Raw genomic sequence first — 15949 nt, 5'->3', positions numbered from 1 at the left:
TTCAATTGATTTTTCTTTCTTTTCTTTTTTTTTTTTTTTTGCTTTAGTACTCTGAAGCATGTGGTCTTAGTAACTAACTGTATTATTCTTTTATATGTAGGACCTTGATGCATCAGTTTTGTCTGGTAGGATGAAGGGTGGAGGAGGTGTAGGTGGGGATGAAGCACAGTCCCCTGCTAGAGTCAATTTCTCAGCTGCTCTTCAGCCTGGAGGTAAACACACATCCAATTAATGCTCTCTGCTGAGAAGTCTATATTAAAAAAACAGGAATTTCTTTGCTGGAACAGGCTGGTTTGTGCTGGTTTTGGTGCGGGACTGCTTGCAAAACGTCTCTGTGTGGGCTTGGGCGTGGGAGGCAGGTGCGGTAACAAGGAGGCTATAGACCACAATCTCTAGAAACAGTTACTAGAGTGCCTCTTAAGATCAGGGGAGTGAGGTTTACCTGCAAAGCTCTTATTAGCTGGCCTCCATTACACACAGAGTACACTTAAGTGATAGTCATTGGTTTAATCTAAACTGATTTTTTTTGCCACAAAATTTTACTATTGTCACCCAGCTCTTTAAAGAAGTCTTATGTTTGCTGCATACACACAGTATACTCACATAGGGCAATATAGACAAGGGCTTGCCATTAAATGGGTCATGAATTGAGAAATCAACTTTCCTTTGAGCTTTTGAAATATAAAAGGTCATGGTAATATAAGAAAATCCTATAAGTTTTAGAGCCTTGTTAGTCAAAGAAAAGCTTTTATTGACACCAGGCCCAGCAAACGATTGATCTCAGAATATGGCAACCCTTGACGTAATTGTGTGGTGAAACACCGCCTCAACAGAATAAGAGCAACGCCTGATTCTGTAGCCATGCCCGTCAACTCGTTGACTTGACATTGACTTGACACAGGCCTACATAGAGCTAAACCGGATCAAACTTCTAACCAAAAAACATACCACATAAGCTTAATTCGGATTATAATATTATGAATGCATGGATCAACTTTATTTTTAAATGAATATCCAGCTCACGTTGCGTGTTTTGTTCCTTCATGTCTGATCATGGATTTGTTTGTAAACAAGAAACTGGATTTGCAGACAGGATGAGATTACATGAATGAATGAAGCAACATTATTGTGAGTTAGGGCTATAATTTTTGAGAAAAATCTAATTTGAACGGATATAAAATATCAAGCAATGTATTCGAATATATTCAAATATCTGCGAGCCTACATTTGGTCATTGGCCTACGGTACAATACATTTAGAGCGCCCTCTATTGGATGAGATGGCAAACAAAATAAAAAACAAACGGTCTAATCATAAGCACACTCTTTTGTTATTGTGATTAGAATAATTACGTTTGAAAGATTCAGTGAACTGTTTACATAAGACGTTATCTAAACCAATCTGGGGATGCCACCCCTTCACGGATGCCATCTCTCAATGGCCACAAGGACTTATACGGTTTTATAAAAGCTATTTATTTGTTGTAAAGTGTAATAATCATCTCAGAAAAAAATATTTCTTGTCAGGCCAGGCGCAGTTGAATATCAAGTGCCTTGGACAAACGCTGTCAAGATAAGAGGATGTAGCAGCCAGGCTATGTCTGTGTGATTATTCCAGCATTATCTTCATAACTTCTTACGAAATAGAAAATTTACCCCTCAGAAAAAACCCTTTCCTCTCTTGTCAACATTATAGGCTGCATGGTGAACTCTCATATAAGGATGCGAGTAATCACTTGAAATTTTTTGTTTGATCGGTTCATGAAAAGGTTTATCTCACCCCTCTCAAACTGATTACAATTTCATTCGGTTTGGGCATTTTTATTCCGACTGAGGTGCTTATATTGAGCTATAGACTGTATAAAAATGCGCTATACATGGCACTTTAAAAACCAGATAGTTTATTTATAGTTCGATTACAGATATTTCACGTCATGTTCATATTCGAATATCGAATAAATAGTGACAGCCCTAATGTGAGTAAAAAAAAATTTCAGTGTAATATATTGCATTGTTACATATCATTTGACATCTATTGATTGTGTAGGTATCTAACTGAACATAGCCTACCTTACTATGCTGTGTGTGTGTGTGTGTGTGTGTGTGTGTGTGTGTGTGTGTGTGTGTGTGTGTGTGTGTGTGTGTGTGTGTGTGTGTGTGTGTGTGTGTGTGTGTGTGTGTGTGTGTGTGTGTGTGTGTGTGTAAACTCATTAAATGAAAATCTTATCCAATCCTAGACATGGTCATTTACTTCCAAGTCTCCAGTGCGGCACGCCCATAAAATAAAAACCCAGCGTTCCAGGAGACAGCCTAAAAAACAGTGTAGAAAATAGCCTATTACTTATTCATTATGTTTTTGAATGTAAAAATCACACAAACGCCATAAGTCAACCTCAAACAACAGTATAAAAAATGCCAGTTCATGACTTTTAAAACGACCTTTAAAACTCGCCAACCGGTCAAATGCGGGTGGATTACAGCAGTGACATGTAACAATTGTTTTCAGTTGTTGTCTTTTTAAAAGGCTTCTGAAATGCAGTACAGTGTTGTCAATATATAGACTTTTCAATAAATATCAATGCTGAAATATCTGAAATACCCCAATCCTAATTTCCCACAGAACAGATACACAACAGCTGTGTTTTATTGCTCTTTTATCTCTCTGACACAACCCGCCTCCCCTCAATCACTCACTCATTTAATTTGCAGTAGATTAATATTGTTGGTGTTAAAGGGCTTGAAACAGTTACTATCGGCATGGGTTTGCATGTATTGTGCATAATTTTACTCATTCCCGCATATTTTGCCCTCTCTGTTTTAAATTGACATCTTGTTCACTGCTTATTGCACTTAAACAGTAAAAAAACACAAAATAAAAAAGTCAAATGTCCAAATGTCTTGGCAGGTATTCATGTAAACACGGTCAGTTATGTTTTAAGCAAATCTAAACAATTGTATTTGTAACAGTATAATGGATCTGTTCATCAGGTCTTAAAGTGACAGCAGCCTGATATACCTGCTGCCAAATTATGATCATATTAAAAATATCTATATGGAAGTTTTTCCATAATGTTGATGTCAAAAACTTTGGAAAACCACTAGCCACAGTGGATGGTGAGCAAAAAAGTTCATGTCAAGCCTTGACTATATAGAATATCTTATCTGGTAGATTAATTGTAACGTCACAAACTATATTATCACCCAGCTCTAATTTGCTATACTAAATGAGATTATAAGGCATGACAATTATTAAGATATGATAAACATTGTGCTTTGAAATAATCTGTATTTTGAAAAGCTCTATACAAATAAATTTGACTTGACTAACGAATCTGGTCAAGCAGCAGTAAAGTTTGGAAGCCTGGTAGAGACACTAGCACACCAGGAACCCAACCTGAGGACCAGCTATGCTGATTTTTTTAAGCTGGACTCAGTTATGAATGCCCACATACTGTACATAATTTAATAATGTGCTGGGCTGTGTGTGTGTGATTATTTTTCTGTGTATTTTGTAGCAGTTAGAGTTCTGCCACCCATACCAGGCACTTCAGCCATGCCCAGTGTGCCAGCGGTGCCCCCAGTGCAAGGTATTTGTAATTAAAATCCCATCAGATTTACAGGGCTTGAAGTAAGAGAGAACTATTTAGTATTGTCTTATAATTCTGCCCTTCAGACCAACAGCAAACTGTCCTGGCTCAACAGCAACAAACCATCATCAACCAGCAAGCCGTCATTATGGTACTGCAGTCTTTATTAATATAGTAATTCTCACAAAAATTAATTTACTCATCTTCATGTTGTTTGAAACCATATGACTTATTTAATTTTTTTAGTTTCGTTTTTAGTTTAGCTCAGAGTTATTTTTGTTTACTAAAACTAAAAACATACAAAAAACATAAAATAAACATTAACTGAAATAAAATAAGATATAAAAGCTAGCTAGTTACCAAGTCAACACTTCTCATTTTAATTTAACTTGATTTACAAAAATAACTTTTTAATTACTATTTAATTTACAATGATAATAAAAAAAACTATATTGACATTTTTTTAAATAATAAAATGTATATAATAAAAATGACAAAAATAAACAACAAAATTACTAAAACTTTAAATCTAAATATTAACAAAAACTATAATAGTATATAAATGATACTAAATTTACTTTTGCCATACAAATGGCCATATGATATCATGCATCCACATCACAAATATAAAGATAGAGGGAAACAATCTTGTTGGAATCACTTTAGAAAATATTTTTTTCCAGCTGATAAAATCAATGACATCCATTTAGAATCCATCCATGTGGACGCTAATATAGTAACTATAGTTACTGTTCTTGGTGAGAACTGGTTTTCAAGCGTTTTAAGTCACCCTGTGTCTCTCAACTATCCCTACATCTTCAGGCTCAACAGATGACCATGCAGGCGATGGCTATGGTGACCAGTCCAGTGTCCAGTCCACCAATGTCTCCCCTCACCAGCCCCCCAACCAGTCCTCCTCCCACTCCTTACAGCACTCTGCCGCCCAGCCCATACCCCGCTATTCCTCCCAGCCCCTACGCAAACATTCCCCCCAGCCCTTACGCACCACTCCCCCTGTCCGCATACACAAGCCCCCCAGTCACCCCCCACCCAACTGTTGCCTCCACCTCGATCTACGCCACCCCTAGCACCATAGAGGGGCAACATGAGCCCCTGAAGAAGACCAACACACCAGCGACGCAGCCACAGAACACCAAGACTACACAGGTGCCACAAGTGTTGATATAATATAGTTTATACCATAAACTTATACTAGGAATATTGTTGACTCTTTGGATAAAAGCATTTGCTAAAGTAATACATGTGATGTGAATATAAATACACTAGTTTTTTAAAATTGTAATCAAATGTCATTACTCTTTTTTCTGCTTTTTTATCAATTATAAAATAATACTGCATCTTTCCCCTTACGAAAGGAAAATATATTTACCAATATATTACTTGAAATATATTATAATATATTGTAAATACATGGAATAATATATTTATGGTATTATACAATATATTATATATTCCTGTAATATATTGCAAAATATACAAATGATTGCCGCTTTCATATATTGCAATATATTGGAGAATATAAATATTAAATCCCATATATGTGAATATATTGCCTAATGTATTAAATGATATTTTCCAATATACTGCAATATATTTTTGTTTCGTAAGGGTCTCGCTTCAGCTAAAGTGCTTCTAATTTCACTTTGATTGACTGTAGTTTATTTTTAGTCACTTATATTTATCAGGTTTGTGTATCTGTTTATATATTTTAATATAAGAACTGTTTTTTGTTTTGATAATTATTTATTACCTTTGGCTAAATGATTTTCAGGTTGCATCATCTAATGGGACATTAGGGAAGAAACAAGCCCCCGCTGCACCAATTAACCTTGACAGCAGACCTGCTAAAAGACATGGTGTGTTTGCATTCAATCATATATCTCTGTATTCAAACTAAATTATGTCTAACAATTGAAACAAATGCATTTTCTTTAACCTCTGTATATTCCAACCCCTTCCCTCATTTTTTATTTCTGTCTCTTAGCTCCTGTTGCGGTCACGAGTCCCATGCGTTCTGCGCCGGCTCCTGGCACAGAGGTGGTTAAATATTCTGTCTCTAACTCTGAGCACATCGTTCCCAGCCATAATATTAAAGACATCATTAAACAATATCAAACTCCGGTCCCAGAACCTGTGCCGCAGAGACAGAGGTGTGTTACCTGTGCATATGCTCCTACAATCCGATTATTTTATCATTAAGCTTCTTAACTCAAAGAATGTCATGCGTTTGTTGACAGACGAGATAAAGGCTTTGTCAAGAAGTTGAACCCACACGATGAGGCAATGCAGATCCTAAAAACACAGATGGACAATCCACCTCCTCCAGAGGTGTGTATGTTTTTCTACTTGTGTCTACCTCTCTCACTTCTGTACTATCCATTTAAAGCATTCTGAGCTATTAAAGGTTGCTTGCTAATAACTAATCAGTTAAAGTGGTGATCAATGATTTTGATATGCTTTAAAGGGTAAGTTCACCCAAAAAAGTTAATTCTGTCATTAATTACTCATCCTCATGTCGTTCTAAACATGTAGGACTTTCGTTCATCTTGGGAACACAAGATCTTTTTAATAAAATCTAAACGATTTCTGTACCTCCATTAACAGCTACACAACTACCACTTAGACGCTTCAAAGAGTTAAAGAGATCATAAAATGAATTCAATTAAGCTGTTTAGTCAAAATTTTCTGAAGAGACTTGATCACTTAATATGATGAACAGACTGAATTAAACTGCTTTTATTCACATATAAACATTGATCAGTGAACATAAACAAGAGCTCAAACACACCTGCTTGATGCGCGAGAACAAACCTCATTGGTTCTTGAGGAAGCTCAAACCCAAAAATTAACCTAATTAGTTCTCACACATCAAGCGAAAATGCTTAAGCTTCCGTTTACCACGACTGATATGTGAGTTGAATGTTTATATGTGAATAAAAGCCTAAATTCAATCAGTTCTTCATATAAAGCGACAGAGTCTCTTCCGATTTTTTTTACTAAACCGCCCAATTCATATGGGTTATTTTTGTGATCTCTTTAAAAACTTTTTGAAGGGTCAAAGTGGTAGTTGTGTAGCTGTAGATGAATGGACAGAAAGATTTCAGCAGTTTAATCAGCATACTTAATGAGGGTGAGTAATTAATGACAGAATTTTACTTTTCGAGTGAACTATCCCTTTAAGACAGACCATGTGAAAATTCATCAGTCATCATCACTGCTGAGTAACCAATCCCGTCAACATGCGGAGCGGGGCGGAGCCTTTCTCCACTGACTTATGATGTGCAAAGCATTTCTAAATATGCCGATTTTAAAAAGTGAGACTCTGAGGTGGTTAATGGGAAACAAACACATTATTAACTGTTTGATAACATAGGCTATGATCAATTACTGTTGTGTTCGGCATTGCAGAGAGAAATACATAAACTGCATTACCACTCTGAGATATCGACTTGGTGGCCTCCTCCACGTCCTCCGTAGAGCTACATTTAAATCTCAGGATGTTTTGGTCTGGTTTGAAACAAAATACAATTTAGTTTAAACCTATTAATTGCAATGACTTAATGTCAAGATTAAATAAATAAAAAATACCATATTTTCTTTCTCTATACACATTCCTGGTCATATTGTGCACAATTTTTTTTCTTTGCAAAATATCATATCTTGTGCTTTAATACCTGTTTGTATAGAGAAAGCCTCCCACTCCAGCTGCTGTGTCCAGAGATGGAGGCCTTAAACCAACTAAAAGCAGCAAGAAGAAAGCACCAGAACCACCACTGACTTTACCACCACCAGGTAAAAAACACACAAGCACACACACACATCGCTTATAACAGATATGATTACAGTCTGATCTCTTTTTGAACATTACCTTGATGTTATTACCATGGTATTCTCTGGTGTCCCATGTAAATACTATGGCAAATAAATATGGTAATGCTATAGTACCAATGGACTATACTGTAGTGGACTTGTACAATGAACTACTGTTCGGAAGTTGTTGTTTTTTTTAAAGTAATTAATTATTTTATTCAGCAAGGATGCATTATATTGATCAAAAATGATAGTAGGTTACAAAATATTGTGTGAAATACTGTTCTTCTGAACTTTCTATTCATACAAGAATCTTGAAAAAATGTGTCATGGTTTTCACAAAAATATTAAACAGCACAAAATGTTTTCAACATTGTTAATAATAAGATCTAAGATCTAGATTTCTGAAGGATCATGACTTGACATCACAGGAATAAATAAAATATTATTTTAAATTGTAGTTAATATTTCACAGTGTTACAGTTTTTATTGTATTTTTGAACAAATAAATGAGTAAAACAGACTTCTTTCAGAAACAAAAAACTTACCATCCCCAAATTTTGGATAGCAGTATACATGTATAGTGCATACTGTATAATGCATGTATAATGTATACTAATGTCCTCAACCTTCTCTCTTTCTCCATCTGTCATACACACACACACACAACAGTGTCCAGAGATCTTCCAGTGGAATCTGAGAGCATCCAAACACAGCTGCAGAGGAGCAGCACAGAGGAGCATTACACCTACACAAACGTCCCCTGGAAAATCTACCTCAGGAAGGAGGTGTGTGTCTGCATCATTTTATTTGTTGTGAGTGTGTATTTCAAAATTTTGTAGATCATCCTGAACACAGCACAGTTTCAGCACTAATGCTGCTGTACAAATTGCGTTAGGTCTTCTATCCTAAAGACAGTTGGAACCATCCGCTAGTACTGGACCTCATATTCAAACAGGTGAGGTGAACTCAACACAGCGCCTTCATAATATCAGTCTAGAATGCTTTGATGAATCGAAAGTTTGGGGGGAGTTTGTAATAATGACTTTTAAAAGTCTTTAATAGAGGTGTAACAATATATCGTGTCACAATAAATTTCACAAAAAAATGCAACAATATGTATTGTGGATAGTGACAATCTGTATTGTGTACAGTTTTAATGTCAGTACTACATTAAACTATTGTTACGACAGGAACAGACGTTACTCAAATGAAGTTTACTGATGAAGTTTTCAGGAATACAAGCAGAACTTCTTGACATAGCAGATAAACTCAACTGAGCATAACTGTTATAGAACGGTGACCAGTCAATGAGTGGATCAACAAGAGGAACTTAAATACAAACACAGATGACTCAATAAACGAGGGGTACAAGTGATACAGATGATGATTACAAAACACTACTGAACAGAACTAAACTAACAAGGGTAACCATGGAAACAAATAAGTGGCGGGAAACTAGATAAAGGAACATGTGACAAATAAAAAAAGCAAGTTCAGGAAACAAAACAACAAAAACAGGCCATACATGTGACAACTACTATATATAATGTTGAATATAATGTATAATAATGCAGTGGGGGATGATCTGTGGGTCCTGGTGCCAAATGTCTTTTAGTTACCAGTAAAAAGTGGCCTGAGTTATTTTAAATATATAGTCAGTGACAGAGTGCAAGTATATTCGTCTAAAATAATCGTGTATTTTCAGCTTCAGATTCATAAATATTTTTATTTTGGTTTCAACATGTCCTGTGATTTAGGTTACCAATACCAGGTCCAAGCCTAATTTCACACCCAATGTATTAATAAATATAGAATTTTAATCAACAGTACTTTTGTTTGTTAACCTTTTACCATACATCTTTGAAGTATTGCAATAATATTGTATCGTGATATGTATCGAATTGTGACATCAGGGTACTCTTTACTGTCACTTTTGATTACTTTTATGCATTCTAGCTGAATAAAAGCATTGCATTTTTATTTTTTTTTAAAGTACTGATCCCAAGTTTTGTCATTTATTTCTCATCTTTTGTCATTTATTTCTCACCTATTTCTCATCATGATGTTTTTCAGATTGTCAATGACACGTTTACAGAGGCATGTGTGCGCATTACTAAAGAGGAGAGACAGAAGATGAAATCCATGTTTGGTGAGGAAGAAATTCATTTACAGTTAAATTTTCTATGTGGAATCATTTCTCAGGGCGTGTTTAGTTTAATGTTTTTGATGACTACACTGAACTGTTAGTATGATATGTGTGTTTGTTCCATAGCTCAATATGGCATCGAGCTGAACACAGATGTTCAAGATGAGACTGTGAAGAAAGCTGTGATAGCTGCTGCCAGGGAGTCATGGGAGATTTATTTTTCTCGCCTTTTTCCGGCCTCTGTGAGTTCCTTTTCCTGGCGAGTATGAATGCAGTGGTGCTTATGTCTGATATCACCTGTGTGTGTGTGTGTGTGTGTGTGTGTGTGTGTGTGTGTGTGTGTGTGTGTGTGTGTGTGTGTGTGTGTGTGTGTGTGTGTGTGTGTGTGTGTGTGTGTGTGTGTGTGTGTGTGTGTGTGTGTGGGGCCTGGTAATCCCTACGTTATGGGGACAAAATGTCCCCACAAAGATGGCAATATCCGAAATCCTTGTCCTTGTGGGGACATTTTTAGGTCCCCATGAGGAAAACATCTTATAAATCACACAGAAGGAGTTTTTTTGAGAAAGTAAAGATGAAGAATATTTCCTGTGATGGGTAGGTTTAGGGGCAGGGGCAGTGTAAGGGGGATAGGATGTACAGTTTGTACAGTATGAAACGCATTACGCCTATGGAAAGTCCCCATAAAACATGGAAACACGACACCAAACGTGTGTGTGTGTTTGTAGGGCAGTGTGGGTACTGGAGTGCAGGTGTTGGCAGTATCTCACTCTGGGATCAAACTTCTAAAGACAGTGAAAAGCAGCACTGCAGCTCCAGACTACTTCAGAGTGCTCCGTCCGTACAGGTGCGTCATCCATCCAGCCAATGAACCACCTGACAGCCTTAAACCTCGTAAAGATTGAGTGCCAAAACTCTCACTCTCTCCCACAGCTACACAGACATCCTGTTTGTGACCATCCCGTCTCAGAACATGCTGGAGTTTAATCTGATGAATGAGAAACTGATTCTGTTTTCAGCCAAAGCTCCTCAGATCAAACAGATGATTGATCTCTTCATCTCTCATCTTAAGAAGGTACAAAAAAGGGTTGGATTTATCTGCTTATAATTTCTTAAAGTTGCCATGAAAAGGATGTTGCGATATTGTCTTTTCTTCCCGATTGTGATGGAAATGTGGATGACATGGCTTCTCGATTAAAGAAAAAAGGGCTGGATTTAATTTGGTCATTACTCTGATGTCATGTGAGTGACAGGTTGTCCAGCCCTTGTGCCAGTAAACACGTCATCAGAGAGGAGACAGACAGTCGCTGCAAGAGGAGAGTTATTTTGATTAAAGATTACAAAGGCACAATTAATTTTTTTATTAATAATTTGTAATAAATGCTGCATTTTTCCATTAAAAAAAGAAAAGATTTGTCCATTTTGATTTCATGGTAACTTTAAGCTGCTGTTACACTGCCAGAGACGGTCTGATTTTGTGTTAACATGCAATGATGTACTTTTGACTTCCTCCACAGGACTCTGAGTATGTTGTAGCAGAGAGAAACTTCATCACAGAGGACAGAGCTCTTTTAAACTTCCATAAAGGAGATATCATTCGTCTGCAGGCCATGGATGGATTAGAGGAGGGTGAGAAATGCAGTCATATACGCACATTAAAATCTGTAAGGCTTTCCCACAAGCAGTGATATCATGCAGTTTTTAGCAGGGTGAAATATTTGGCACCCAGATACGATAAGATCGTCCCATTGAGTTTAAGTAAACTACCTTTTTTTTTTTTTTTTTAAAGAAATTTATATTTTTATTCAATAAAGATGCATTAAATGTACCAAAAGGGACAGTAAAGACATTTAAAATATATCACAGTTTTCACAAAATTATTAAGCAGCACAACTGTTATAGATCTATCTATAAATCTAATATAGAAATCATATTAGAATGATTTCTAAAGGATCATCTGATACTGAAGACTGGAGTAATGATGATGAAAATTCAGCTGTGAAACACGAATAAATTACAAATTTTAAATATATTAGATAAAAGTTATTTAAAACGGTAATAATATTTCACAATTTTACTGTTTTTGCTGTATTTTTGATTTAAAAAATGCAGCCTTAGTCACTCAAGAGCCCACATTTTTGAATGGAAGACTCCAATCTTTTTGCATACAGTGATTTGTATAGTGAGGAGTCAGTAAAGGTCAGGAAATGACTCTGCAGGGAAAGGTTTTTAGAATGGAGCTCAAAATATTTGCATTCCATCACAGAGGAGGAGCAGCAGTTAACCTTGGGAAAAGCTTGTCTTTGATACACCAGGAAATCCATGAGTGGGACTGAGGGGGTCCCGTACAGTACATGATCTCCTGTACATGCATTTTAGAGGAAGAACTGTGACATTTTCATAATATGCATGTTCATTTGTGTTTCAGGTCAGAATTATGGCTGTGTTGTGAAGAAAAAGGTTGTTTACCTCGAGGAGCTAAAGAGAGGCACACCAGATTTTGGTGCGACATTTAACATATTAACTTTTTATATATTATTTTGTTTATAGGATGCTTTAAATTGTATAACTAAACTTGAAATTAGATATATTTTGTCACTTGATGAAAATAGATATTTATTAAGGTAATGTAATATAAGCTTATGAATGTTTTTCAGGCTGGAGGTATGGGGCAGTGCAGGGTCGGAGTGGAGCGTTCCCCATGGATTGTGTGGTTCCTGTAGCTGCTCCGGATTTCCTGAGTCTCCCAGCAGAGCGAAGAGACGAGCCGAGAGATAGACAGGGTCGAATGGCGGCATCAGGAGCTATCGCTCTCGCCGTGGCCTCCACTGCGGCTGCACATGAACTAGACCCCTCACTAGAGGTAAATAAACATGCAGTATACAAATCTCTCCATGTAGAATATACATATGCTGATGCCAATATCACTATGACCAGGTGTCTGATGGCTGATATAATACCAAAATATTATGTCAAATTATTTAATGTTAGCAAATGAAGCAACAATAAAAGTGCTCAATTAAACTTCTATTTTTAATATATTTTCTCAAATTTGAAAACAAAAAGTGTTAGTAAAATTACATGTGTAAGATTTTGGAGTTGGACTGCACACAATGTCTGATGGAATATTGCTAATATTACGTACTCATTTTTGTGTCTGTTTTGTGATTGCTAGTCTGATGGTTTTGGGGATTTTGGTGACTCTGAAGTTGAGGGCAACATTGTTTTGGATAGCCAGTACAACATGGTGGAGTTTGGCAAGAAATATTTCAGAACATCAAATGGAAACAAGAGGTAAAAGTGATGCTACTGCTATTATAATACAAAAAAATCTTTTTATTTATGCAAAGTCAGAATTGAGTCCAGATGTTGTTGTGTTTTTTTTCTGTTTCTAGTGATTCGTTCAAAAATAAGTCCAAAAAGGGTAAAGGAATCAAAGACCCTGCAGAGATGGTGAAATTCAGCAAGGTACTGCATCCACAATGCATACACACAAAAACAACATATGAATCCTTATATATGTGCAAATGCATATACTTATGCAAATACACTACAATTCAAAGTTTGGGATCAATATTAGCAAGGTTACATTAAATTAATCAAAAGTGACAGTAAAGACATTTATAATATTACAAATTTTGGTGCTTAAGAAACTTGCAAGCATATATATATATATATATATATATATATATATATATATATATATATAAAACTGCTGATCTTTTGTTTTTTCCAGAACCCTATCCTAGAGTCCCTCATTGACTTCACTGACCCCAACATGAACCGGGTTGCTTCTGAAATTTTCCTAGGTGAGATGAGAGATAAATCACAGCCATTCAGTCAGATTTATTTATTTATTGAATGCTTCTTATATGTAAATGTTTTTCTGTCTGGGTTTGATTTGTGTGTAGCCATTATGAAGTTCATGGGCGATCATCCACTCAGGGGCCAATCTGAACAGTTTGTGGTTTGCACCTTCCTTAAGGTACAGCACAACCTCTCATCCATAGGATCAGCCGTATTGTAACCTATAGGGTGCACAGACCCCAAGTTGTGTTTGATATATGTTTTCATTTTAGCTTTGATTTTACTCAGATGTATCATTGTTTTTGTAGTTAACGGGTGAATATGGACTGATGAAGGATGAGGCGTACTGTCAAGTCCTCAAACAGATTACAGCCAATACCAGCTCCAAACCGTGAGACAATTCAGTTTTTTTGTTTTAATAGCTTGTTTGATAGAAATCTGTGTTCAGCCTTCAGATGTTTGTTGGTCTGTGTGTGAGTGTTTGGTTGTGTTGTGTTGCAGTGACAGCTGTCAGAAAGGCTGGCGCTTGCTCTACATTCTGACTTCTTTTTACCGCTGCTCCGAAGTGCTCAAACCATTCTTACTCAAGTTCCTACGAGACGTCTGCAGAAGTCCTGAAGTGCTTTTTCATGGTAATTACACATAACACACATACACTTCTGTCTTTTGCTAGTCTCTAAATTAAAATAATGTTTTCATGAAGCATGGTGATCTAACATTATTTAATGTGTCATATCCAGGAATTGCTAAAGCTTGTGAGCAGAATCTGAGAAAGACCTTTCAGTTTGGTGGCAGGAGTGTTTACCCCAGTAGTATGGAGCTCAAAGCCATAATGGTCAATAACAATTTTACTCATAATTCATACCTTTTTTTCCATAATTCATTAAATGTAAAGACATTTACATAGTTACAAACAATTTATATTTCAAATGAAGTTCTTTTGAAGTTTATATTAATCAAAGAAAAAAACTTTCTACAAAAAATATTAAACAGCAAAACTTTTTTAACATTGATAATAATAATTGATAGTAAATGTTTCTTGAGTAGCAAATCAGCATTTTAGAATGATTTCTGAAGGAGTACTTATGCTGAAAATACAGCTTTGACATCACAGGATATTCTAATAAAATATTTATTTGACATTGTAATACTGTAACTCAGTATTACTGTTTTTACTGTGTTTTTGATAATATAAATGCAGTCTTGCTGAGAGATTGCTTGTGAAAAAATCACAATATGTTGATCAGTTGTGTATGTGATATGAATTACAGTGTAATTAAGTTCATAAATGTGTTTTCAGGCTGGTCGAAGCTCGAAACGGCAGCTGTTTCTATTTCCAGGCGGAATTGAGAGACATTTGAAGATCAAAACCTGCTCTGTATGTTAACTTGTTTGACAGTTCACACCATGTATTGCATGTGATTATATTTGTAAGTTAACTTAAAATATATGTTGATCTGTTGTGTGTGCAGGTGGCACTGGATGTCATAGAGGAGTTATGTTATGAGATGGCATTACAAAGGCTGGAGGCAATGGATGAGTACACAATTTTCATAGTCACCAACAGAGGTACAGATTGATGTCCTTACACCTCTATATGGCTATGTTCAGAGTGGAATACTAGCAAACTGCACACTATATCTTATACTGCATTGTCCAACCCATGGCTTAGTGGTTAGATCACATGCCGTTATCACATTATAGGTGATGCACATGTATTTATTTTGCACATAGTAATTAGTATGTAATGCAATATACACAGAATACAAAAGAAAAACAGCTGCTTTTACTTCTGATTCTTTAAAGATCCAATGGCATGGATTTTTTGTATTATTTTATAATGTTTTCTGAGGTGTACTTATATTGTTAGCATGGTCACATCAAAAAATGTCATAATTTAGAAATAAAAGCCATTTTTTCTGTACTGATATTAGCCCTCTGGCTGGAATGCTTTGTTTCAAGAGGCGTGTCTACTGTGAGACTTCAGTGAAAACACCCCCTGTTGTGATCGGCTGACATCTTGAAATGAGATTACGTGCAGAGGGGGCGTGGTTTAGTCAGGCGGACTGACAGTATTAAATGATTTAGAAAGAAAGTCTGTGTGCACTTAAATTAATACACATCACAAATCACTGATCCCGGATCAGGCATTAATTAACACTGTTACTCACTGTTTGTGGCGGTGCTGTTGAATCCATATGGTAAAGCCTGTGCTGCTGACATCGACTGAAAAACTGAATCCATTCTTTACTAATTCTCTGGGCGGGCAAAGCAGAGGAAGGGGTGGAAACCTTTCATGTTATGACGTCATAACAGGAGAATTCAAGATCAGCTCATCTGGGCTCTCATTTTCTCAAAGACAGCTTGAACTCGGTTTACACCGATCAATATTTTTTAGTCACTTGGGGACAATATTCAGGCTAGGGGAACTCATATTAATGTTGAAAAACCCCATAAAATTACATTTTCATGCCATGGGACCTTTAATAACACTGGAAATGAAAGGTCAAGTCAAGAGCATCAAGAATTCTATGCAAGAAATTGTATATTCTGTACTGTGCACATTATATCTATGCATA

General features: G+C 36.2%; 1 protein-coding gene across 1 annotated transcript in view; it reads left to right on the top strand.

The window, feature by feature from the left end:
- myo15ab (myosin XVAb) overlaps window positions 1–15949 on the top strand; it is a 50544-nt gene that overhangs the window by 29474 nt on the left and 5121 nt on the right. Inside the window, exons 33-58 of the mRNA XM_067442837.1 lie at window positions 101–212; window positions 3515–3586; window positions 3673–3737; window positions 4409–4753; window positions 5379–5463; window positions 5592–5757; window positions 5845–5935; window positions 7294–7399; window positions 8090–8205; window positions 8316–8375; window positions 9494–9569; window positions 9693–9808; window positions 10292–10410; window positions 10497–10638; window positions 11081–11192; window positions 11992–12066; window positions 12221–12426; window positions 12739–12857; window positions 12959–13031; window positions 13300–13372; window positions 13475–13548; window positions 13679–13761; window positions 13872–14002; window positions 14111–14205; window positions 14671–14748; window positions 14843–14939. Coding sequence (XP_067298938.1) covers window positions 101–212; window positions 3515–3586; window positions 3673–3737; window positions 4409–4753; window positions 5379–5463; window positions 5592–5757; window positions 5845–5935; window positions 7294–7399; window positions 8090–8205; window positions 8316–8375; window positions 9494–9569; window positions 9693–9808; window positions 10292–10410; window positions 10497–10638; window positions 11081–11192; window positions 11992–12066; window positions 12221–12426; window positions 12739–12857; window positions 12959–13031; window positions 13300–13372; window positions 13475–13548; window positions 13679–13761; window positions 13872–14002; window positions 14111–14205; window positions 14671–14748; window positions 14843–14939 — 2887 coding nt within the window. The remainder of the gene's footprint in view (window positions 1–100; window positions 213–3514; window positions 3587–3672; window positions 3738–4408; window positions 4754–5378; window positions 5464–5591; window positions 5758–5844; window positions 5936–7293; window positions 7400–8089; window positions 8206–8315; window positions 8376–9493; window positions 9570–9692; window positions 9809–10291; window positions 10411–10496; window positions 10639–11080; window positions 11193–11991; window positions 12067–12220; window positions 12427–12738; window positions 12858–12958; window positions 13032–13299; window positions 13373–13474; window positions 13549–13678; window positions 13762–13871; window positions 14003–14110; window positions 14206–14670; window positions 14749–14842; window positions 14940–15949) is intronic.

This window comes from Pseudorasbora parva, chromosome 4 (assembly GCF_024679245.1).
Source record: "Pseudorasbora parva isolate DD20220531a chromosome 4, ASM2467924v1, whole genome shotgun sequence".
Classification (NCBI taxonomy): domain Eukaryota; kingdom Metazoa; phylum Chordata; class Actinopteri; order Cypriniformes; family Gobionidae; genus Pseudorasbora; species Pseudorasbora parva.
Note: the sequence above shows the minus strand (reverse complement) of the source record. Positions and strands in the feature narration are given on the sequence as shown.